Genomic DNA, 25,915 nt, shown 5'->3' on the forward strand with positions numbered 1-25,915 from the left:
GCCGAGTGATCATAWGGGTCCAGTGAGTAGTGAGGTTGGTTGGGGTCACGGCGATTCAGACAGCTAGCCGGGCCATGGGTAGCAAGCTGGCAGAAGATGGAGGTCTGTTTTTAGCCATCTCGTGCGTTTCCGTCRGTAGATTAGTGGGGTTCCGTGTGGTAGAGGGGACCAATCCAATTGGTATCACTGACGAACACAAAAATAATAACAAAAATGTTCTGTATTTCTTTTATTTCCAGTTTTGACATCGCAGCACTGGCTATTACAGTCTGTGTGTGTGTCTCTGTGTGTTTTCAGGATCATAGACATTTTGTGTAAAGATCATCTCCATTTCAATTAAAAAGAAATGGGAATCATTAAATGTTTTTCACAAATCCTAAATTAGGATATAAAAATATTGTCATTTGACATGTGCATTCAATTTGCTGTCACAAATTCCACCATAGCTGCAAACCATCCCATATTAGATCACCACTGAAATGTCATTACGAAGACAGGATTTCTACATTTGAAGCAGCAGTTAGAAAAATAGTTGTGAGTGACAGACCACATGTGTTTCAATGACAACAGCAATGAAAAATTGTGTCCCCTGTATTTCCATCTACAGTATATTAGCCCACAATACATGACTTCAGCCCTGCTGAGCAGTGGTGTAAAGTACTTAAGTAAAAATACTACTTAAGTCGTTTTCTGGGGTATCTGTACTTTACTATTTATATTTTTGACAACTTTTACTTTGACTTCACTACATTCATAAAGAAAAGAATGTCCTTTTTACTCCATACATTTTCCCTGACACCCAAAAGTACTTGTTACATTTCGAATGCTTAGCAGGACAGGAAATTGTCAAGAGAACATCCCTACTGCCTCTGATCTGAGTTTTGGAGTGTGACCCTGGCTATCCTTAAATATTGTATTATTATTTTTAAACAGTGCCATCTGGTTTGCTTAATATAAGGAATGTGCAATGATTTATACTTTTACTTTTGATACTTAAGCATATTTTAGCAATTACATTTACTTTTGATACTTACGTACATTTAAAACCTAATACTTTTAGACTTTTACTCAAGTAGTATTTTACTGGGTGACTTTCACTTTTATTTGAGTCATTTTCTATTAATGTATCTTTACTTTTACTGAAGTATGACAATTGAGTACTTTTTCCACCACTGCTGCTGAGTGTCTTGTTGAGCAATTGAATGTGCTGACGTCAGTCCAAGTCCATGCGATCTTATAAAGACTAATCTCAGTGACCGAAAATACCCTTTACGCCGGTCTCCACCTCCTCCATCTCTATCTCTTTCTAAAAGCTCTTGGCTATAGTAAGCACTGCAGTAGGTCGTGAGTGCTCATAGTGTAGTCCTCCTCTACAGGAAGGCTTGTGTTGTGGATGGATCATGAGAAGGGCATCTCCCATCTCTGGGTGTAGGCTGTCAGTTCACAGGGGCTGATCACCAGCATCTTGCTGCTCTCGATGCCTTCCAGGGCCATTTCACTGTCCAGGCAGAAGTGGGAGACCAGGTGCTCCAGGTGGGTGCCTGACTTCTGCCATCGCTGGAACACAACACAAAGATCAAGAACTATACTGTACACAGAGACAGGCATTCTAATGTAATGAAACTGTTATTGTCCATTAATTGTTTCTGAACGCCATCGGTTCAAATAAATACTGTAAAGAAAAGGAGTTTGGGCAACTATTGTCCAATATTGACCCTGTAATGTCGACTTCTTATTTAGCTAATGATCTTTATTGCATGTCATGTGCATGGCACTGTTACAGTATGGGATGCCATTATCTATCGTTGCTACTTCCCACTATTCACCACTAGATGTCCCTCTTCACTTAATTCCTGCCGAGTCACAATAATCGTTCAGAGCTGGGAATTAGGCTACTCTTTGCTCAGAATTGCTGATACCGTAGAACTAATTAGCATATAAACAAAACTACAGGATATTAACAAACATACAAGGAATTTGTCATTGTCTCACGCATCCATCACTGGTTAGATAACTGACAGACAAAGTCTGTTGCCAAGACTAGTGGGGCATATCAGGATCATGTATCCATCCTCAGTGGTAGAAAACAATACATTGAATATGTGACACAGAGATACAGCTGTCTTTGTTCCACTGTATTTAGACTCAGTGAACAGAAACAAGCGCTGTTCCATTGTACCCCTGATCAAAGCAGCAAAGACTCAAATTGCCATGACACATTTTTTCCTTTTTTTATGAAGCAAAGGGAGACTACACTTTTTAATTAAAAAAGAAAATAATTCAAACTAAATCAATTAGTATTCAGTGCCTGTGGTGCCTTGAAGTCATTGTTCTTGTTACTGGCTGTTGAAGCACAATTGATAGTAAAGCACATTCGTGGGATGCTGAGAGCCTCTCTGCTGTAGCCTGCAGTGGCCTGAGGGAACACATGAGCACGGTTGTAATTATCTATCTTCATTGCACAGTTTCCGTCTTGTGTGCCAGGGGTGGAACATGCTGCTCTGGGAGCCTTCTTAGCAGGAGGAAGTAGTTTATACCTGAGCAACTTCTGATAACGTGAGGGCTGGGGCTACTGTTAACAGAGCACTGTTAATATACTGAACAAAAATAGAAACACAACATGTAAAGTGTTGGTTTCATGAGCTGAAATAAAAGATCCCAGAAATKTTCCATATGCACAAAAAGCTTATTTCTGTCCAATTTTGTGCACAAATTTGTTTATATCCCTGTTAGTGAGCATTTCTCCTTTGCCAAGATTATCCGTCCACCTGACAGGTGTGGCATATCAAGAAGCTGATTAAACAGCATGACCATTACACAGGTTCACTTTATGCTGGGGACAACAAAAGTACACTCTAACATTTGCSGTTTTGTCACACAACGSAATGCAACAGATGTCTCAAGTTTTGTGGGAATTGGCATATTGACTGCAGGAATGTCCAACTCAATGTTAATTTCTCTACCATAAGCCGTTTTAGAGAACTTGGCAGTACGTCCTACCGGCCTCACAACTGCAGACCACATGTAACCACACCATCCAAGGACCTCCACATCCAGCTTATTCGTCTGCGGGATCGTCTGAGGAGTTTTTCTGTCTGTAATAAAGCCCATTTGTGGGGAAAAACTCATTCTGATTGGCTGGGCCTGGCTTCCCAGTCAGTGAGCCTAGCTCCCAAGTGGGTGGGTCTGTGTTCTCCCAGGCCCACCCATGGCTGCACCCCTGCCCAGTCATGTGAAATCCATAGATTAGGGCCTAATGAATTTATTTCAATTGACTGATTTCCTTATATGAATTGAAATTGTTGCATGATACGTTTATATATTTTTTCCTGTATAAAATCTACCTGCAGATATAGAGCTCTAGAATGTAGCACTGCCTTATCTATCTATGCAACACTCACTTGACTCTGACGGAGCTGTGTATAATGTTTTAAGCATTCTATGTATCATCTAATTCCCTCTCACGATCCCAGACACTAATCATTATCGCCACATATTCATGATTCATCTGTCCCTGCAGTCTCGACCCAAACAACAATGTTAACACATTTTACAGTCATGCATGCTGCTCAAAACACCCTCCAACTCATAAACAGTATCTGCAGACATTCTGCACAAACCAACTTCTCTGTTTCTTGTTTTGTTTTCCTTATTGTTTACCATGAATGTCATAAAGCATGTATGATCTTTTCAGACAGCCTCAAACCATGTAAACAGCATCGCTAGCGTACTGTTTGATAATCCGAAATATACTGAGGACCTTGGCTCTGTCTTAGGGTGCAGCAGCAGGCTGGTGATACAGCCAGAACTCAGAGCTCTAAGGTACACTGCTGGGGCCTCTACACTGTGTGAAAGCCTAAGTGAAAGTTGATTTATGGCTTTCAGAAGTGTCTTTGCTCATTTACGGCAGGAGGCTGCGGTGGCAGTGGCGGGCCAGCATGGTGTGGCATGCTGGGTGTTCAGGAGAGGACGGCGCCCTCTGGGCTCTTACTTGTTTCCCGTCGCTGATGTTGCAGGGCATGAGCATGACCTGGGAGGCAGGGAAGGTGGTGGAGAGAGAGAGGCAGTGCTGCTGCTGACGGATCTGCTGCCCGTGGGTGTAAATCCACTCCTGAGGATAGAGATACACTGTTATTACAAACAAATACCACAACAACAACACATTATTAATTCAGTCTAATGCACTCTCACTACACAAAAAGCACAATGTACACCTAGTGTACAAAACAGAATCCAGGTGAAGGCTATGATTGATCCCTTATTGATGTCACTTGTTAAATTTACTTCAATCAGTGTAAATCAGGAATGGGCAACTAGCATGCGGCCCGCAGCCCAATAAAAACAGTTTTGGTCTCAACTTACTGTTGAGAGTTAGAATAATACATCCTTGGAGTAGATGAAGGTGAGGAGAGAGGTTAAAGAAGGATTTTTAAGCCTTGAGACAATTGAGACATGGATTGTGTATGTGTGCCATTCAGAGGGTGAATGGGCAAGACAAAATATTGAAGTGCCTTTGAACAGGGTATGGTAGTAGGTGCCAGGTGCACAGGTTTGTGTCAACAACTGCAACGCTTCTGGGTATTTCACGCTCAACAGTTTCCCGTGTGTATCAAGAATGCTCCACCACCCAAAGGACATCAAGCCAACTTGACACAACTGTGAGAAGCGTTGGAGTTAACATGGGCAAGCATCCTTGTGAAATGCTTTCGGCACCTTCTAGAGGTCATCTCCCGACGAATTGAGGCTATTCTGAGGGCAAAGGGGTAAGCAAATCAATATTAGGAAGGTGTTCCTAATGTTTTGTACACTCAGTTTATATGCGTGTAGACACATTTACACACAATCATGAGATACTGATAATACAAAGTGACATATTTTTTTTCATTATTAAAACACCCTCAGACGACAGACTGGGTATGTATGTGTGTAGGCTACATCCAATCATGAGGCAACCCAATCCCTCTACCCAGGCAGAATGTGTGTCCCCAGTCCAGCACACACCACTACCCACGCCTGCCAGTGCATCTGTCTCTGGGAGTGGGTTCACTGTACAGGAACATTCCATACATCATGAAATAATAAGAGTCTGTCTCTGTAGGTCCAGCCCGGGGAAATGTTACTGAAACGGCATGCTGGAGATTGACACACACATGCACGCACACACACACGCACATGTGCGCGCCAACAGTTCACACACAGTCGAGTCTCAACAATGGCCAAAACCCAAATGAAAAACAATAAATACTTTATGTCCCATGTCCCAGACCGTGACATTCTAATTTCATTGACCACTTAAACTCGTAAACGATGTAGAAGCAATGCTGCTAAGCCTGTCTGTGTATGGTGGTGCATGCACATCCAGCCACTTTCCATGGTCTAGCTAGCTTGCAGAGGATTTGATATTGATCCAAGGATCAAATTATTCACACATATTAAGTCATGAATCCTAGTGTTTTATGGTAGAATGTCAGACARAAAGCCTATTTTTAAATGCAGTTATTAAAGTCCCTCCTGGTACCAGCTGCCACGTGACATCTCTGTACCCATATGTCCTATACAGGCCAGATGCACTCCACAACAAACTGTAGTTTCATTTGATTTAATAGTTGTAGCTAGGTCTTCGTCCCCTGAGCACAAAAAGAAACAATCTGTGTCCTTGTCTGGTGGAAAGCTTGTATTCTTGTAACAGTTGTCACATTCTTGGATTCGACTTTTGTACACTTCCTTGGTTGCACTACATATAACCATGTGTTTTGAAAAGATGTTGTACATGGTTAGTCTGTGTAAGTTGTCTAAATACGGCCGTTCCTCGCCAAGCTATACAATTTACCACTTATGTATGCTTGCTTTGACTGATTTCCCAACAGCAAGAGCAAATTGAGAGCTACTGATTTCACTCAAGGGACTCATATACATTGAATTACATGTCAAAACGGTAGATCCTGTCAACGGTTTTGTTTGGCATTAAAGAAACTTGAGTTGTTAGCAAGCGACATCTGAGGGCCAATGCCAAGACATGAAGAGGATTCTGGCTATGGACAGTGCATTCGTAAAGTATTCAGACCCCTTGACTTTCCCAGAATTTGTTACGTTACAGCCTTATTCCAAAATGGATTACATTTTAAAAAATGCTATGAGACTCAAAACTGAGGTCAGATGCATCCTGTTTTCAATGGAGTCCACCTATGGTAAATTTAATTGATTGGACATGATTTGGAAAGGCACACACCTGTCTACAGTACCAGTCAAAAGTTTGGACACATCTACTCATTCCAAGGTTTTTCTTTATTTTTACTATGAGAAACAAGATTCTCTGGTCAGATGAAACCAAGACTGTACTCTTTGGCCTGAATGCCAAGCGTCACGTCTGCAGGAAACCTGGCACCATCCCTACGGTGAAGCATGTTTGTGGCAGCATCATGCTGTGGGGATGTTTTTCAGCGGCAGGGACTGGGAGACTAGTCAGGATTGAGGGAAAGATGAATGGAGCAAGGTACGGTGAGATCCTTGATGAAAACCTGCTCCAGAGCACTCAGGACAAAAAAAGGACCACGACCCTAAGCTCACAGCCAAGACAACGCAGTAGTGGCTTCGGGACAAATCTCTGAATGTCCTTGAGTGGCACAGCCAGAGCCCGGACTTGAACCTGATCGAACATCTCTGGAGAGACCTGAAAATAGCTGTGTACTTACACTCCCCATCCAACCTGACAGAGCTTGAGAGGATCAGCAGAGAAGAATGGGACGATCTCCTCAAAAACAGGTGTGCCAAGCTTGTAGCGCCATACCCAAGAAGACTCGAGGCTGAAATCGCTGCCAAAGGTGCTTCAACAAAGTACTGAGTAAAGGGTCTGAATACTTATGTAAATGTGATATTTCAGTTTTTTATTTTTAATACGTTTCCAAAAATGGCGAAAAACCTGTTTTTGCTTTGTCCTTATGGAGTATTGTGTGTAGATTGATGAGGGGGGGAAAAACGATTGAATCCATTTTAGAATAAGGCTAAAACATAATGTGGAAAAAGTCAAGGGGTGTGAATACTTTCCGAATGCACTGTAATTGAAATCAATTAGGAAGACATGTAGTGAGTGAGCACTGAGCAGCAGCAGTAATGACAACCTTCCCAACTGGTGATTCCTATACTAGATGTTTATCAGGGGCACACAGCAGGAAGTGTAGGTGTGTGACAACACAAGAGCCGTCCCATGGTGATCGCTACATGGGCATGCTATGAAGCACAAAGTGGCTATAGTCATAATTGATGAGCAACATGACCTATTTGCTTTCGACCACAGTGCTGACCAGGTGCCATTGATATTGTACCTATCTCTGATCACTAGAGATACTAACCAATGGAGTGTTTGAAAAGTAACGCCATTTTCTGAAGTGGCGATCTTAGTGGTGGAGGTGTCAGAGATGAGGGAGCCCAGAGGATTGACTGGGTCCAGAGTGAGGGTTCATAATGAATGGTAAGAAATAAAGACATGATCCTCAATAAACATATTCAGGTTACACATTCTCGAATACCATAAATATATACACATTACAATTACTACTGGAGAATCCTGCATTAAGAAGAAATAAACTAGGGTACACATTTTTCTACCATTTGGGATTTAGCAAACACTGCGCATGCGTTAATCCTGTCGCATGCTTCCTACATGAAACAGTTTGCTCATATTTTATGATGACGTATTTGTTCGTTTTGGTCTAGGCCACTTCTTCGGTGATTGGTCAACAGTACTCCTCCTAGTAAGAGTGGGATCTATGGAGGGATTCTTCAATTAAGTGTTTTTGTCATTCTACGAGAGACATATAGTTTTCGTGCACATTTTTTCATTGAGAAATACTGCACCAAACATCTTAGTTAGATGTAAAATTGCACTACTAAGACCTCGCAAAAACTTAGAAATGAATGACAGATTTCTTCATTTATCTTAGATTACTTCAGACTATTTTGAGGACGTGTACTGGCTATATTGTTGCTACATCGTCTCAAGTGGGACAAACAGTAATATTGCCGCTTTTTTCTAGTTTTTCAAGTGAATGTCTTTTAAGGTAGTATGCAAGGCACAGACGTTCACTTCGAGTAGCCGAGTTCTGCTAGGAGCAAACCGAACCTAGTATGCTGGCGCCTTTAACCAAACCATGGGATAATTGGCGCTCTCGAACGCAGAAGGAAGAAGGAGCACTGCTGAAGGAACAAACATCTCACCTAATCAATAACAAGKAATCAAAGGTAAGTTCTTACCATTACTTAATATAGAAATAGCAATCTTATTACCAAGGCATGTGCACTTTGTAGTGGTAACATTTATACACAAAAAACATGATTCGTTTRGAGTGAAACGTTCTATCATCCGTTTCTTTCTCTTTACAGGTAATTATAAACATGCCGGAGGACATCCCAGGCAAACATCGAGCTGTAACACTGACTTGAAGAGAGAGGAGCAGCCAAGGTAGGCCTAGAAAGTGGGTCAAAGGAGTTAGCGCTACGTTCAGCCCGTCTAATGTGTGGACTACGTTTCCAAGGGTTTTCATTCCCCAAGGACAGGCAGAAATAAAAAAGGTCACACAAAAACAAAGTCCCATCCAGGTTCCCAGCCACAAACCTTAACACTTGGCCTAAATGGATATGGCCAAATTGAAATGTTTCTTACAGAAGATACAGTACCAGTCAAAAGTTTGGACACACATGCTCATTCAAGGGTTTTCCTTTATTTATAATTTTTTCTACATTGTAGAATAATAGTGAAGACATCAAAACCAAAGGACAGTTTTTCACCGGTCTAATGTCCATTGCTCGTGTTTCTTGGCCCAAGCAAGTCTCTTCTTATTATTAGTGTCCTTAGTAATGGTTTCTTTGCAGCAATTCAACCATGAAGGCCTGATTCACACGGTCTCCTCTGAACAGCTGATGTTGAGATGTGTCTTTTACTTAATAATTTATTTGGGCTGCAATTTCTGAGGCTGGTAACTCTAATGAACTTATCCTCTGCTGCAGAGGTAACTCTGGGTCTTCCTTTCTTGTGGCGGTCCTCATGAGAGCCAGTTTCAACATAGCGCTTGATGGTTTTTGTGACTGCACTTGAAGAAAGTTCAAAGTTCTTGACATTTTCCGGATTGACTGACCTTCATGTCTTAAAGTAATGATGGACTGCCGTTTCTCTTTGCTTATTTGAGCTGTTCTTGGCATAATATGGACCTGGTCTTTTACCAAATACTATCTACCGTATACCACCCCTACCTTGTCACAACACAACTGAAGCGGCTAAAACGCATTAAGAAGGAAAGAAATTCCATAAATGAACTTTTAACGAGGCACACCTGTCACAACTTCCACCAAAGTCGTTTTCTCTCCTTGTTCGGGCGGTATTCGGCGGTCGGCGTCACTGGTCTTCTAGCCATCGTCGATCCACTTTTCATTTTCCATTTGTTTTGTCTTGTTTTCCTCCACACCTGGTTTCCGTTTCCCTCTTTAAGTGTTGTGTATTTAACCCTCTGTTCCCCCCATGTCCTATTACCTATTTCTGCTCTCCTGCGTCTGACTTCACTGCCACCAGTTCCACAACCCTTACAACACCTGTTAATTGAAATGCATTCCAGGTGACTATCTCATGAAGCTGGTTGAGAGAATGCCAAGAGTGTACCTAGCTGTCATCAAGGCAAAGGGTGGTTACTTTGAAGAATCTCAAATATAACAAATATTTTGATTTGTTTAACACTTTTTTGGTTACTACATGATCCCATATGTGTTATTTCATAGTTTTGATGTCTTCACTATTATTCTACAATGTAGAAAATAGTAAAAATAAATAACAACATTGGAATGAGTACAACCCTGTAATGAGTCCAAACTTTTGACAGGTTCTGTATATGAAAAGCATATGGTAACCATGGTAGCAAGCAATTGAAAGGGAACTATTTGGAGATAATGGGAAAATTATTAGACCACACTTCGATTGTTGCAAGACTGAATCCAAACCATTACACTGTTGATTTTATTTGCATTTTACATTTACTGTACTTTTCGACGCATTTGTTGACAACAAAATCAGAAACTATTCTGGATAAATTCTGTAACATGATTAGACCATTCATGGAAAATGTGGGGTAGGTGCAACATGAGACAAAAAAAATACAATGGTTTGAGTAAGAGGACTAACTGGTGTCCACACACCTCTCCAAAGTGTGCACAGTTCCTAAGCAATTTCAATGCACTTTWATGACTCAGAATCTTCAACTACAAGGTACTTTTTGGAGCTCTCCTAGCTGTGCCGCTGAGGAACTAGAGCAGCACACTTGTAGTTGTTTTGTTTGGAACACAACCCTGTATCCCCGCCATCACACAATTACTGTTGATTTTGGAATCCATTATAACTCGTAATCTGGGTCAGGTGGACATGATTTGAAGGCTTGTTATATTGCCAAGATGACTAGCTAAGTTATAAAATACGATCTTACAGTGTTAAGCTTTCACAAGGCAATCCAGAAAACCTGAAAATGTTGGTGCRCATAGAAAGGAGTTATGAGTGGATTCAGGCATGTGTGCCGCTGCAAATTTACTTCACAATAAACAAAGATACGCTCATTCTGTGCAGAACAACCCAGTATSACGCCATGTCATCTTGTAACTGTACATCAAACATAGTGATCATAAACGTTGACACAGTAYGTGACATGACTTTTATGATTTGGAGATGGGAAGTGCACATTTGATTGTATTTATTATTGTCCTGAACATCTCATCTTTCAAAATACATCCAGTCATCATCAATTTTCAGCATTTCTCTCACTCAGACAATAAAACATTTGCAAAAGTTGCCCAATTAGCGAGAGGGATGGGGGCAACTTCTTGTCGAGCGTGGTGCTCAAGTTCAGAATGGCTGTCAGTCAAAACCCATACAGCGCTGTGAAGCGGAGACCCAGAGCTCTGACGTCATCTATAGCATATTACTGTACAACCACTGTGTTCCAATTTAGGCGCTTGTTAGATCCCAAGTCTGCCATTTTCAACCTGTATACAGGTACAAGTGTAAAGGGCTACCAAGCTCTGCAGTAGCCTACACTAACAAGTGTACAATATCACAGCTAGCATTTCATGATTTTTAAGGCTCTTTTTTGTACATAGGCCTACATCAGCATGAAATGTTGATATGCTATTTTACACCCCATTTCTTATGAAATACACTGTTCTACCTTGAGAATACAGCCCATATTGTTTATGACATGTTTATCATAAGAGCTGGTCCACATGGATCATCAGTCATTATCTTTCCCTGCAGCAGTCACATCATTAGATTACAGCACTGCTCCAATAAGAATCACATCACTTGGAAGCACATCACAGAGGATAGGGCCTAGTGTGTGTGTGTGTATGAGTGTGTGTGCACATACATTATTTGTGGTAATGTGCGCACAAGTGTGTTTGCGAGCTCGTGCCTATGTCTATCAGTAACAGCAGCCTCGCCAAAGGCCTGTGTGGGGGTACTGTGTTTCTCTGTGAAGGTGACACCAGTAGGCCAGTACAGCCCAGTACAGTAGGTCTGTCTCTGGGCAGAACAGAGCGGAGGTCTGTAATAACAAGGCCCAGCTGGGCTGTGTGTGTTAAACGGCAGGTGGGTGGAGATGAGGCCTGCTAGCAGATGAACAGGTCAGAAGGCAGAGGGTGTACACATATCACTGCTTAATAGGATAAACTGCACTGTGTAAATGTGCTCTGTATTAAATCTAATTACCCTGCGGTAATGGCACAGCTTTTTATGATGTCCGTTGTGGCACGCCAATGTTCATTTAATATTAATCTAGCGTGGCTCGAAGTCTAGAGGAAGAAGCTGTGTGCTACTTCTGGAGGCAGACRCACAGTTGCTTTTAGAAGCTTTATACTAGAGCACAGACAGACTGGTTGAATAAAGGCTGAGTGAAAACATCACTCTAGTCCATATTGGCAGCTGTGTTTTTGTCTGAATCTCCTTCCACTTTCCTGTTTTAATCAGAACACCTGAGAACCACCAGTCTGGATCATAAGGAACAGCTGTGGCCATACTACATTTACTTTGAGTGAAGCCTAGCTAACAATTCTAGGGAAATAAATGTTTTTGTAATGTTACCCATAATGTTCACCTAATGTTTGAGTGTCCACTTTTCTGTTATTTAGTGGAACATTCTATCTATTTTAGCGAAAACCTTCTGAGAACCTTTTAAAGCATGTTTTTGTGTTAAAGTTAGGAGAACCCATAATGTCAAACAGAACTTATTTACAACGTTCTTATTTACAATGTTCTCAGAATATACAACACTGAAGTTTTAGACGCGTTTTATGGGACGTTGCAAGAACATTCATGTGTCCAGTTTTCGGAGGGTTCGGAGAATATTACATCCATGTATCACCAAACATACACAGGTTGCCATGTTCTCATAATATATATACAATATTCATGTTTTCGAGCTCTGATCCTCCTGCTACTCCACCATGTCCGTGTCAGGGATCAGTTCATCTCAGCGTTTATTTGATTGACTTATTTCATGAATTTAAGGGCTTTCTGTATATTTGTCTAATTGTGGGGCATATTAACCTGTTTTACCTTATAATCCTGAATCGGCAAGCGGTACCAGAGCGTCAAGTCTAAGTCCAAGAGGCTTCTAAACAGCTTCTATCCCCAAGCCATAAGACTCCTGAACATCTAGTCAAACATCTAGTCAAACGGCCACCCAGACTATTTGCCACCCAGACTATTTGCATAAAACATTTATTTTTTTGAGAATATTTCTTTGGGACCATCAGGCGACGTCCCGACAATTGATACACAGAAATGTTCTTGCAACGTTCCCATGAAAACCATCTAGAACACAATATCTTACATTCTGAGAACATGGCAAACATGTTCTGTGTATGTTTGGTTGGACATTGTTGGAATATTCTGGACACAKGAATGTTCTTGCAGGAATGCCCTAACCCTCAGAAAACTGAACACGAATGTTCTTGCAACGTTCCCCTGAAACGTGTGTAGAACATTCATATCTTATATTCTCAGAACATGGCTGTAACGCGCTTCCTCCTTCTCCTCATCAGAAGAGGAGTAGCATGGATTTGACCAACGTGCAGCGGGTTTTGAATACATCATGAAACTTTATTTACAAGACAAAACTAAACACACGAAGAACACTTGAATATTTTACAAAACAACAAAACGAAGAAGACAGACCTGAACGAGAGTACTTACATAAAACACGAAGAACGCACGGACAGGGAAAACAGACTACACAAAAACCGAACAAACGCTACAGTCCCGTGTGGTACACCGACAAGGACACAGGAGACAATCACCCACAAACAAACAGTGAGAACAACCTACCTTAATATGACTCTCAATTAGAGGAAAACGCAAAACACCTGCCTCTAATTAAGAGCCATACCAGGCAACCCAAAACCAACATAGAAACAGCAAACATAGACTGCCCACCCAAAACTCACGCCCTGACCATCACACACATACAAAACAACAGAAAACAGGTCAGGAACGTGACAATGGCAACCATGTTCTGTGTATGTTTGGTGGGACGTTGATGGAATATTTTCCTAAACCACAGAGAAATGGACTAATGAATGTTCTTGCAACGTTCCCATAAAACATGCATAGAACATTAATATCTTATATCCTGAGAACATTCCTTGCACATCACAGCAACATTCTTACGAAAACGTTGGTTAATAACCTAATAAGACTCTTAAGGGAACCTTCTCTAAAGTTGTGGGGACGTTTGTTGTTAGCTGGGAGTGTCCTACCTAGATCTAGACATGTCTGCTATTCTTATACACTGTAATAATAAAATATAACTCTTGGGCTTCTACAGTACTGCACAAGCATAATAGGCCAAGACTTAATTACTGCTGACACAATCATTATACAGTACCTTGTTTTAGCATGTCTCACCACTGAATTAAATCTAAATAAAGCACAATGAGCTTCCTAGGGAAATTAATTTGGAGAGAGAAAACACCCTCCTCCTGACCAAAACAAGTCTTATATTTTATTCACTAATTGGTCTATTGAACAATCAGATTTGAACAATTTCTGATGTGAAAATATCTGGTCAAAATATCTGATGTGATTGGTCAAAAGACCAATTAGTGGAAAAAAGATCAGAGTTGGCTGGCTGTGTAAATGCAGTCTAAGTGCCTACCTGCCTTTTGCATAAGACATCTAGCTTTGTGATATCGTCTGATTTACATAAACTATATGACACATACTTTTAGCACATTTACATCCAAATGCATTCATCCTACTGCTTTTGTTTCAGCTCTACTCAAAGGCCTAGGGAGGAGGGGTTAGGGTTTCTTCTGGACAGGGTGTGTGTGTTGAGAGTGAGTGAGTGAGTGATGATGAGTGAGTGAGTGAGTGAGTGAGTGAGTGAGTGAGTAGTGATGAGTGAGTGAAGTGAGTGAGGAGTGAAGTGAGTGAGTGAGTGAGTGGTGAGTGAGTGAGTGAGTGAGTGAGTGAGTGAGTGAGTGAGTGAGTGAGTGAGTGTGAGTGAGGTGAGTGAGTGAGGTTGAGTGAGTGAGTGAGTGAGTGAGTGAGTGAGTGAGTGAGTGAAGTGAGTGAGAGAGGAGAGAGAGAGAGAGAGAGAGAGAGAGAGAGAGAGAGAGAGAGGAGAGAGAGAGAGAGAGAGAGAGAGAGAGAGAGAGAGAGAGAGCGAGAGAGAGAGAGAGGAGAGAGAGAGAGAGGAGAGAGAGAGAGAGAGAGAGAGAGAGAGAGAGAGAGAGAGAGAAGAGAGAGAGAGAGAGAGAAGAGAGAGTAATATCAGAGTGGGATCAGCTCAGGCTGAATTCCGCAAGATGATGCTTGTCTGCCCGAATTGTCTAGAGATGGAAAGAAACATGAGACTAGCAGTTCGGACGGGGAGAGAGGCTTAGACCATGTCGGTTTTAACACAGTGTGTATGCTGGAGAGGCTAACGAGGACAGATACCTTCTGACAGGGCGTGGAGACAGCAGGCTGGGATGCATAGTACCTCTCTGTCAGTGAGTGCTGAAGCTTTTAGATTGGTGTGCAGAACAGCCCCTTAACCAGCAGGCAGTAGTAGTACAGTAGTAATGACTCTGGACTAGACCATAGCTCTTTCCATACTTTTGGGTATTGGGTCTGTTCTGGGCTATCCAGTAGGTCTCTGACAGTAAGCCAAAGCTGCATTGGCCGTACCTGGTTGAGTGCTGGCACAGCTTTTGTTCCGATGCAGGGTGCCAGTGTGAGAGAGGAGAGGTCTGTCCCTCCACCCTACGGGACTCCAGACAATTCTGTCTTTGACGAATCACCCCTGACTTAGGTCCGAATCATCTGGCACTCTGAAAATACAAAACGTACACTTTTTACATGTATTTTCTTGCTTTATTGTATATTCACCAATGCAGACAAGTCTGAATACGAGGTAGTATTCAGTACATCTCTGACTTTATGTTTTGATACTCACGCGTGGGTAGATTCATGGTGGCATTTATACATGCAGATGAATAATGATTTATTATAGGATTAACATTGAGGCTATTTAGAGTGTCATGTTCCGTGGCCTGGCATAAATGCTTCCTCAAACAACGTCTGAACTGAATTACAATCAATTTTCAAATGTACAAAAATAAATAGCTCATCACATGGCCATTCATCAGAGGTAGGAAGAACCCAGTGCTGGGGGGCTGTGTGTGTGTGTGTGTGTGTGTGTGTGTGTGTGTGTGTGTGTGTGTGTGTGTGTGTGTGTGTGTGTGTGTGTGTGTGTGTGTGTGTGTGTGTGTGTGTGTGTGTGTGTGTGTGTGTGTGTGTGTGTGTGTGTGTGTGTGTGTGTGTGTGTGAGAGAGAGAGAGGTAAGTAATGGGGTCTGCTGCCAGTGTGGGGCTGTGGAGGCTTTACAGCCCAGTTCATTCACTTAGTCAGCAAACGAAAACCTGGAACCAGCAGTAGTGAATCCATCACACACACAGCCACCCATAGGTAACGTTACTCATATCCCTCATATCCTGCAAGCAATTTGTAATAGCCTATGACTGTACTTCTCTCTGTATATTGCTCTCGTATGGCTTTACCATTATCTGTGTATACTCTCTCTCACCGATGTCCTCACCCTATAAACTTTTTCAAATCAAATTTTATTTGTCACATGCACCAAATACAACAAGTGTAGACTTTGTCGTACATTAGCTTTTTCTCAACTTGTGTCAATTCACCTGTTCTTCAACTATCTTTTTAAAGTCGTTTCTTCTTAGTATGCAATTAACAGTCGATCCAAGTCATCTAAAGGTCAGACCATGCCCTCTCCTCTCTCCCCTGAGTCCACATTGTTAGTTTCAGTCCATGGGATTAACCTAAACTCCATCAAACTGGCTGTTGTTGTATCAGTCAGATTGAGCTGCAAGCCTGGGCCTCGGACCAATCAGGGGGCAAAAAAAAGAGAAGCCTGAGTAATAAAAAAATTATCATGAATCTATTCTGAATGAAGCATAATGGGATGTGTGTGATTGGCCGGCCACACACACTCACTTGAGCTCTGGGTAGACGTTGTCCAGATACCACTTGAAGGATTTGCACTTGAGACTCTTGCGGAGCTCTTCCCTGCTATGAATGCTGATAAGAGAGAGAGAAAGAGAGGGAAATGAATGTTAGAGAGAGGAACCTTTTTTTATAATGCTGTCCTGCTCTTATCACAGAAAAGACAGTGCTACACACTCACACACAGGGAGGCACACACACACCTTATGGTGAACCATGTGGAAACCCTTGGTGCAATATGTAATGCAGGGAGACCAAAAACACTTTTAAATATATGGTTTGAACTGAACCGTCTATCCAGGTTATTCATGCTATTCTAGGTGCAATGTGAGTTTGTATTCTCTAATCTGTCTCTTTATCAGCCCTGCTTTTCTCTATTTGTGCATATTTTTGATGCTGAATGTTGAATCAGATCTTCAACCAAGACCTAATATTAGATAAAGGGAACCTGAGATTACAAATTATTTTATTTATTTAATTGACAAAGTTAAGCAACACCCAATACCCCCTGTGTGAAAAAGTAGTTATCTAATATTATATTTTGGTTGAAGATCTGATAACATTCAGTATAAAAAATATGCAAAAGTAGAGAAAATTAGAAAGGGGCAAATACTTTTTACGGCACTGTATAGCAGTAGAAATACACTGCTCAAAAAAATAAAGGGAACACTAAAATAACACATCCTAAATCTGAATGAATGAAATATTCTTATTAAATACTTTTTTCTTTACATAGTTGAATGTGCTGACAATAAAATCACACAAAAATGATCAATGGAAATCAAATTTATCAACCCATGGAGGTCTGGATTTGGAGTCACACTCAAAATTAAAGTGGAAAACCACACTACAGGCTGATCCAACTTGATTGTAATGTCCTTAAAACAAGTCAAAATGAGACTCAGTAGTGTGTGTGCCTCCACGTGCCTGTATGACCTCCCTACAACGCCTGGGCATGCTCCTGAAGAGGTGGCGGATGGTCTCCTGAGGGACTCCTCCCAGACCTGGACTAAAGCATCCCCAACTCCTGGACAGTCTGTGGTGCAACGTGGCGTTGGTATGGAGAGCGAGACATGATGTCCCAGATGTGCTCAATTGGATTCAGGTCTGGGGAACGGGCGGCCAGTCCATAGCATCAATGCCTTCCTCTTGCAGGAACTGCTGACACACTCCAGCCACATGGTCTAGCATGTCTGCATTAGAAGGAACACAGGGCAACCGCACCAGCATATGTCTCACAAGGTTTGAGGATTCTCATCTCGGGTACCTAATGGCAGTCAGGCTACCTCTGGCGAGCACATGGAGGGCTGTGCGGCCCCCAAAGAAAAAGCCACCCCACACCATGACTGACCCACACCAAACCGGTCATGCTGGAGGATGTTGCGCGCAGCAGAACGTTTCTCCACGGCGCTCAGACTCTGTCACGTCTGTCACATGTGCTCAGTTGTGAACCTGCTTCATCTGTGAAGAGCACAGGGCCCAGTGGCGGAATTTGCCAATCTTGGTGTTCTCTGGCAAATATCAAACGTCCCTGCACGGTGTTTGGGCTGAACGCAACCCCCACCTGTGACGTCGGGCCCTCATACCACCCTCATGGAGTCTGTTCTGACCGTTGAGCAGACACATGCCATTTGTGTGCCTGCTGAGGGTCATTTTGCAGGCTCTGCGCAGTGCTCCTCCTGCTCCTCCTGCTCACAAAGCAGAGGTAGCGGTCCTGCTTGCTGGGTTTGTTGCCCTCCTACCGGCCTCCTCCACGTTCCTTGATTACTGGCCCTGCGCTCCATGGGAGCGCCTCCATGCTCTGGTACACTACGCTGACAGACACAGCAAACCTTCTTTGCCACAGCTCGCATTGACTGTGCCATCCTGCATGAGCTGCACTACCTGAGCCACTTGTTGGGGTCTGTGAGACCCTCTTCACTGCTACCACTAGAGTGAAAGAAGCCCGCCAGCATTCAAAAGTGACCAAAACATCAGCCAGGAAGCATAGGAACTGGAAGTGCTCTGTTTGTCACCACCTGCAGAACCACTCCTTTATTGGGGGTGTCTTGCTAATTGCCTATAATTTCCACCTGTTGTCTATTCCATTTGCACAACAGCATGTGAAATCTATTGTCAATCAGTGTTGCTTCCTAAGTGGACAGTTTGATATCACAGAAGTGTGATTGACTTGGAGTTAAATTGTGTTGTTTAAGTGTTCCCTTTATTTTTTTGAGCAGTGTATATGGTGTGTAGAAATGTATGGTGGTGTTTCACTCACTCTCCGTAGGACTTGCCCCGTGCTGCAGGGCGAGCAGAGTAGTAGAAGAGCTTGAACTCGTCCATCCACACCTCCGCCGTCCGTCTGGTGTTCCTGCAACACAGCCAGTACAGCACACAGTAGGAGTCGGTAGGCGTTTTACATTAAAACACTTCATCTCAGTGTGGGCCAGACTGATAGTGTGAAAACACCTAGCACGTATGTGACCAAAATAACCATAAGCCAAGCCTGCCCTCACATACTGGTCTCAAACACATTCCAAGAAAATGAATCATCTCGTTTGCTGGAAGAAAGCAGAAAAATAATACATGTTCTGAGAGTCAAATGTACATATCATATTCTATGTATGTCTAGCTCACACTTTTAAACATTCTACTCATGTGATTCCTCTGACACTGCTGCTGCATACTGTGGCCCTCCTCCCGATAGATATGTATGTATCTTGATTAAGACGTTAAAGGGATCATTTACTCCACTTTCATACACCTCTTTTGACATTTGAAAGCCTCTGGCAAACTTTGGATTTGGGGTGAAGACACAATTACACGTACATTTCAGTGCATCTCTAGCGTTCCACACTGTCCTGTTCAGTTAATTAAGCTAGTCTACACCCCTATCCTATGCTATCCACTTGTCCCTCACAGGCAGGAATAAGACAGCCTACTGTCACAACTCACATCGCTCCTTTCCACCTTACACGGTCTCAGAAGGAAGCATACTCAACACTATTGCGACACAGCCTGGCTTCTGAGCAGCAGCAGAAGATTTTGGGACAGAAAAGGGTGTAGCAGCTTGTAACACAAATTACAGTGATATTGTGCAGAGAGCGGAGCACGGAGAGTGCAGGTGAATAAATTACATATAATTATCAGAGAGCATGCTGAGCCACCAGCTGCCATTAGAAGCCTGGCTTTCTTTTCAGGACATGAAATCAAACATCATACTTGGAGTAATTATTCATTAACTTGGCTGAACTATGCTACACATACAAATTTTGTTGACAGGATTCATTAATTATTCATTGGGGGGCCTAATGTGTTTTGTGTTGTAAGTAAAGAGGGAACGCACACTGCCAGTCAGTCAAAGGAGAGGCAGCCAAGTCAAGGGGTGATTTTCGCACAACACATTTTCTGAAAACGGCTCTGTAATCAAATCAAATAGTGCGTTGTTCACTTTACATATTCAGTCCATGCCGTGACTTTCCTGAAGGCTAAATGCAAATGAGAAATACAAATTAAGAAACCCGATTCTATCGATAATTGCATTGTTAACCAAGGGCAGCATTTCTGATTCATGCCAAAGTTGAACATTTGATAAAGAATGACATTATATGTAGACAAAACTTTTCAGAAAGAATAACAGAAATTGTGTGCACTCGTACGATCAGCTAACTAAAGCCCTGCCAAACACAGCAAGAACATGATTCTAATCTCCAATATGGAAAGAGAGCCAAACTACGCTAAAGTACAGAAGATAATAGAGCTTAGCATAATGCATTCAAAAGACAATGTTTGGCAAAGCTTTAGAGAAAACTACAGCAATGTCTTCAATTTGTATTTTCCACGTTCGCTGCAAATCTTATCCCACTATTGGGTTGCAATGCACGAATACCGGCCTACAGCTCAACAACTCATACAGTACATATCGAGTGGTACAGTGCAGCACTTATTTTGGTTGTTGTAGGCTGCCTTTTTATCTTGGAGCAGGCAGATAGGCCAATTGTAATATTCATGGCTCTCACGTAAACAATGTTGAATACAGCTAAATAACTCATACAGTATATATCGAGTGGTACATTGCAGTACCTATTTTGGTTGCCATGGGTTGCTTTGTTATTTTGGAGCATACGGATAGATACAGTAAGATATAGGTCTCACTTGATGTAGGTGTTGGGTGCCTTTGTATTTTGGAGCAGGCTGTGAGATAGGATACAGTACAAATGGAGTCAAGTCTTACTTGATGTAGGTGTTGGCGTTGCCCTCAGGGAAGATGTAGGGGTGTTTCTTGCGGAAGACGTGGCCGACCCTGCTGCAGGGGATAATCTCTAGGCTCCCTCCACACATCCACACCCGGAACGAGATCTCTATAGGGTTTCACACACACAACACAACACACAGCTACCATTAGTTATCATTGTCCCATGGAATTACTCAGGGGGCTGTCCTGACACACAGAGAGCAGCACTGTATTGTATGTTCAGTGCTTGTAGACTGTATGAGTTATGGGTGAGAGGAGGTGCAGTGGGACAACAGAGTCCTAAGGACAGAGCGCTCATATACTGTAAGATGGAGAATGGTTACAGGGGATAGGAGAGGTTCAATTCTAACACACAAAGTTTCGCATACAATGTCTTGATCATCTACAAGTGAAACCAAATGAAGCTATACTCCTGTTAAGACGTTATACTATTTCTCATCCCAATACAATCCATACACATTACTCATCATCATTATCAGCATCAGCATCTGTATATGGGGCTCTGATGCCTTGAATATTAGATAACATGCTTGCTGCCTCATATCTCTTGTTTAAATCTGCCATGTCCAATGCTCACTTAAAGAAGCCACAAGAATGTAAATGAAGTCCTTCCATTGCCTGGTCTAATTTAGCCCAGACTAATACACTAGCCTATAGACATCCGGCTGTTGCTACACACCTGTCTTTCAAACCCAACAGAGTTGAAGTTTCATAGCCTCATTATCATTGTATATGCTGTGTTTTTCTTTTTCAGAGTAACATCTTCAACACTTTCCCAACAAGCCTATGAGCTTTTTCTGCATTTCAAAGTGTCAAAGGGAGCAGCGTAGGGAATATTTTCCATCTCGGAGAGAAAGCGCAAAAGAGAAAAAGAGATGTGAGATGTGAAAGAGAGATGAAGAGAGAGAGAGAAAATAAAAAAGACTGGGGAGAGAGATAAAGAGAAAGAGAAAGTGTGAGAGAGAGAGCATCCTATTCAAGTCTTACTGTACCCCTGTCTCTGCTTTGTTCTCTAATGATCTGAAGCCTCAGCAGCAGTACAGACAGTGGGACCTGTCTGTCTAATATGAACCCCAGCATCCTTCTGCCAGAGATACATGGGAGAGTACTCGTCAGCCTCCTGGCCTTTTTAGAATCTGGAACACATTATGAATCATCGACACCACTACCACRGTTAGCTCGGGCTGCTGTGCACAACTCGCCTGCAGATGTACCTGACAGGAGCAAACATGAAGCAGGGAAGAGAACTACTAATGCTACCTATTGCTGCAGGGTTCTGGCTATGACTGGAATAGCTGAAATGTTTACACTCTCTCTAGCTTATTTGACAGTGGTGTGGTGTTATGCTGGACACTGATTGGTCATAGAAATTCTGCTTAATATTTGTGTCTTCTTGACCATTGACACTTTATATTCAACTAAACAGTAAGTGTTACAAGTCCATATGGAGTGGATTTGATTGATTTGAAAAATGATCACTTTAGGATTTTGGGGATTTGGGACTGTGGTAAAATAACCATTACAAACCCAGAGTATCCCTCAAAAACTTCCAACACAATACATCAACTGTCCCACTTCAGTAAGGAAAGTTCTCATGTCGGCAACGCCCTTGAGCAGACAGAAGGACTGGTGTCAGCTATAGAGGCAGGCTATAAGTGCTGACAGACTGTCACGCTGCTGCCATTCAGGTGCTCTCAGGCAGCCTAATCCCCCCAGCTACAGCCCAGGCCAGCTCCAGCCCAGTCAGCTGACTCACTCACCAAAGTTCTCCCCACCCCAGATGTCCATGGCTGTGTCATACTTCCCCAGGTGGTTGAACCACGACTTGTCAATCACAAACAGCCCTCCGGCAATGATGGGAGTCCTGAGAAAGCGAGAGAGAGAGAGAGTATTCAGGGAATATTATTTTATGAAATATTGACCAAATAGGATATGATGGCTTCTCCCACCAAAATGTCAGACAGACATGAGGTAGTTTGGTGATGTTTTTGTAGATACTAAGAACACATTATTATAAATCCAGATGGCTGGTAGAAGAGTCCAACCTATCTAAATCCTATCCATCTCCACACAGTTGAGTCTTGTTGATGTGAAAAATGATGCTGGCCCGGCACGGCGAGTCTCAGTGAGTGTGTGTGAGCCGCTGAGTAAAATGTAAATTGATTGAGTGATACAGGAGYCAGCCGGCGGACAAACCCGGGCTGGACTGGCTGACAAGCAGAGTTTAAGAGGATACCTTCTCATTATCAGGCGGAAGCTGCACCCAGGCCCTCCACGGTGTGCCAACTGGGGCCTATCTAACACAATACACTTACAGCACACGACCAGACAATGCAGAGGGAGAGAGACTTGAGAGAGAAAGGGGAGGGAGAGAGAGGGGTAGAGAGAGGGGTAGAGAGAGAGAGCTCTCATGTTTCTGACTTCAAGGCAAGCCATTTTAAAAGATTTTTGATTCTTTCATTTTGAAAGACGAGGAGCATCGTCTTGTTTCTAGAATAGACACGCTGTGATGCTCTCTGGCGTCAACAACATATTCTCCACATTCATTTTCTCACAGCGGTTTCTCATTCCCTGTCTCTGTCTGAAGAACCTGAGTAATTTACACTGAACAAAAATAGAAACGCAACATGCAACAATTTCAAAGATACAGTTCATATAAGGAAATAAATCCATTGAAATAAATAAATGAGGCTCTAATCTATGGATTTCACATGACTGGGAATATCTGTTGGTCACAGATGCCTTAAAAAAAGGTAGGGGCGTGGATCAGAAAACCAGTCAGTATCTGGTATGACCACCATTTGCCTAATGCAGCGTAGAGTTGATCAGGCTGTTGATTGTGGCCTGTGGAATGTTGTCCCTCTCCTCTTCAATGGCTGTGCGAAGTTGCTGGATACTGGCAGGAACTGGAACACGCTGTCATACATGTSAATCMAGAGCATCCCAAACATGCTTAATGGGTGGCATGTCTGGTGAGTATGCAGGCCATGGAAGAACTGGGACATTTTCAGCTTCCAGGAATTGTGTACAGATCCTTGAGACATGGGGCCGTGCATTATCATGCTGAAACATGAGGTCATGGCGGCGGATGAAGGGCACGACAATGGGCCTCAGGATCTCGTCACGGTATCTCTGCATTCAAATTGCCATTGATTAAATGCAATTGTGTTCGTTGTCCATAGCTTATGCCTGCCCATACCATAACCCCACCACCACCATGGGGCCCTCTGTTTACAACGTTGACATCAGCAAACTGCTCACTCACACGACGCCATACACACTGTCTGCCATCTGCCCAGTACAATTGAAACCGGGATTCATCCGTGTGGAGTACGCTTTTCCAGAGTGCCAGTGGCCATTGAAAGTGAGCATTTGCCCTCTGAAGTCAGTTACGACGCCAAACTGCAGTCAGGTCAAGACCCTGGTGAGGATGACGAGCACGCAGATGAGCTTCCCTGAGAAGGTTTCTGACAGTTTGTGCAGAAATTCTYTGGTCTCAGACAATGCCGCAGGTGAAGAAGCCGGATGTGGAGGTCCTGGGCTGGCGTGGTTACACGTGGTCTGCGATTGTGAGGCCTGTTAGACGTACTGCCAAATTCTCTCAAATGAAGGTGGAGGTGGCTTATGGTAGAGAAATTAACATTCAATAATCTGGCAATAGTTCTGGTGGACATTCCTGCAGTCAGCATGTCARTTGCCCGCTCCCTCAAAACTTGAGACATCTGTTYTGATGTCCCCATATACAAAACTGCACCTATGTACAGTAATGATCATGCTGTTTAATCAGCCTGTTGATATGCCACACCTGTCAGGTGGATGAATTATCTTGACAAAGGAGAAATCCTCACTAACAGGAATGTAAACAAATTTGTGCACAAAATGTACGAGAAATTGTATTTTGTGCGTATGAAACAATTCTGGGATCTTTTATTTCAGCTCATGAAACATGGGACCAACACTTTACATGTTGCGTTCATATTTTTGTTCAGTGTAGTTTGACCAATATTCTTGAGGCAATACTACCTTCTCTGGTAATTTATAATGTCTCCAGAGTGCACTCGAGGCTACGTCAAAAAAGTTAGCAGCTAAATAGATACATTGACATCTGACAAAATACAGCCCTCGCCAGCGAAAACCTTGGCTGCACCCTGAAAACCGCTTTAGGCTGCATGTTTTCCTCCTTCATTTAAAGTCTTGCATCAGGACATTACTATTTCTGGTAGTAAACATAAAGATTTACGATTTATTGATTCAGCTAACTATATATCAGCATAAAGTTAGAAACAGCTTATGAGGAGGCCTTGGGAAAGCCATTTTTATATTTAACCTTTATTTAACTAGGCAAGTCAGTTAAGAACAAATTCTTATTTACAATGACGGCCTAGGAACGGTGGGTTCAGGGGCAGAATGACAGATATTTACCTTGTCAGCTCGGGGATTCGATCTAGCAACCTTTCGGTTACTGGCCCGTCGCTCTAACCACTAGGCTACCTGAGAAAGTTCAGCCCAGACACACAATAAAATAGAGAACTTGATGCTTCTCYATTTTCCAGAAAGAGACATCCTTTGTTGTATATTTCCCCTGCTGCAACATAAGTACAGTATCTGCCAGACCTGAAGGAAGTATTACAAGAGGAACACCTAATTTGACAATGCTGTAAAACCCTGAGGTACATGCATCACCAAATCCTCCCTAGTTATTGGTGTCTGCCATTAACTACTGCTGCTGCTTCCATTTTCAGACACTGTTCATAAATAGACACCCCCTCCCACTGGAGAGAAGAAATGACAGAAAATGACATGCCTATGACAAACAGATGATGATGAGATTGAATGACTGGGTGATGATGTGCCGGCAGCGACAGGAGAGCAACAGGCTAGTAAGAGATGGAAGATGGGGGGATAATGACACATTTGTGACTCAACATGCCCTACGGAGTCTAGTTTGTAGTGTTCTTTAAGTGATGTGTATTATTGGGTGGATGCAATGAAGAAGAGTGATTGGCAATGCATAATCTGTCTCCATTGACCTTCTCTCGAACACTGTGCACACACACACACACACACACACACACACACACACACACACACACACACACACACACACACACACAACACACACACACACACACACACCACACACA

General features: G+C 42.6%; 1 protein-coding gene across 1 annotated transcript in view; it reads right to left on the minus strand.

Moving 5' to 3' along the window:
* Positions 1 to 214: 214 nt before the first annotated feature.
* Positions 215 to 25,915, minus strand: part of galnt14 (UDP-N-acetyl-alpha-D-galactosamine:polypeptide N-acetylgalactosaminyltransferase 14 (GalNAc-T14)) — a 114,524-nt gene continuing 88,823 nt past the window's right edge. The window contains 9 exon segments of the mRNA XM_023974323.2: positions 215 to 1,557; positions 3,992 to 4,111; positions 15,200 to 15,252; positions 15,255 to 15,323; positions 15,326 to 15,342; positions 16,526 to 16,609; positions 18,795 to 18,887; positions 20,751 to 20,877; positions 22,532 to 22,635. Coding sequence (XP_023830091.1) covers positions 1,399 to 1,557; positions 3,992 to 4,111; positions 15,200 to 15,252; positions 15,255 to 15,323; positions 15,326 to 15,342; positions 16,526 to 16,609; positions 18,795 to 18,887; positions 20,751 to 20,877; positions 22,532 to 22,635 — 826 coding nt within the window. The 3' untranslated portion in view covers positions 215 to 1,398.

This window comes from Salvelinus sp. IW2-2015, linkage group LG28, assembly GCF_002910315.2.
Source record: "Salvelinus sp. IW2-2015 linkage group LG28, ASM291031v2, whole genome shotgun sequence".
Taxonomy (NCBI): Eukaryota; Metazoa; Chordata; class Actinopteri; order Salmoniformes; family Salmonidae; genus Salvelinus; species Salvelinus sp. IW2-2015.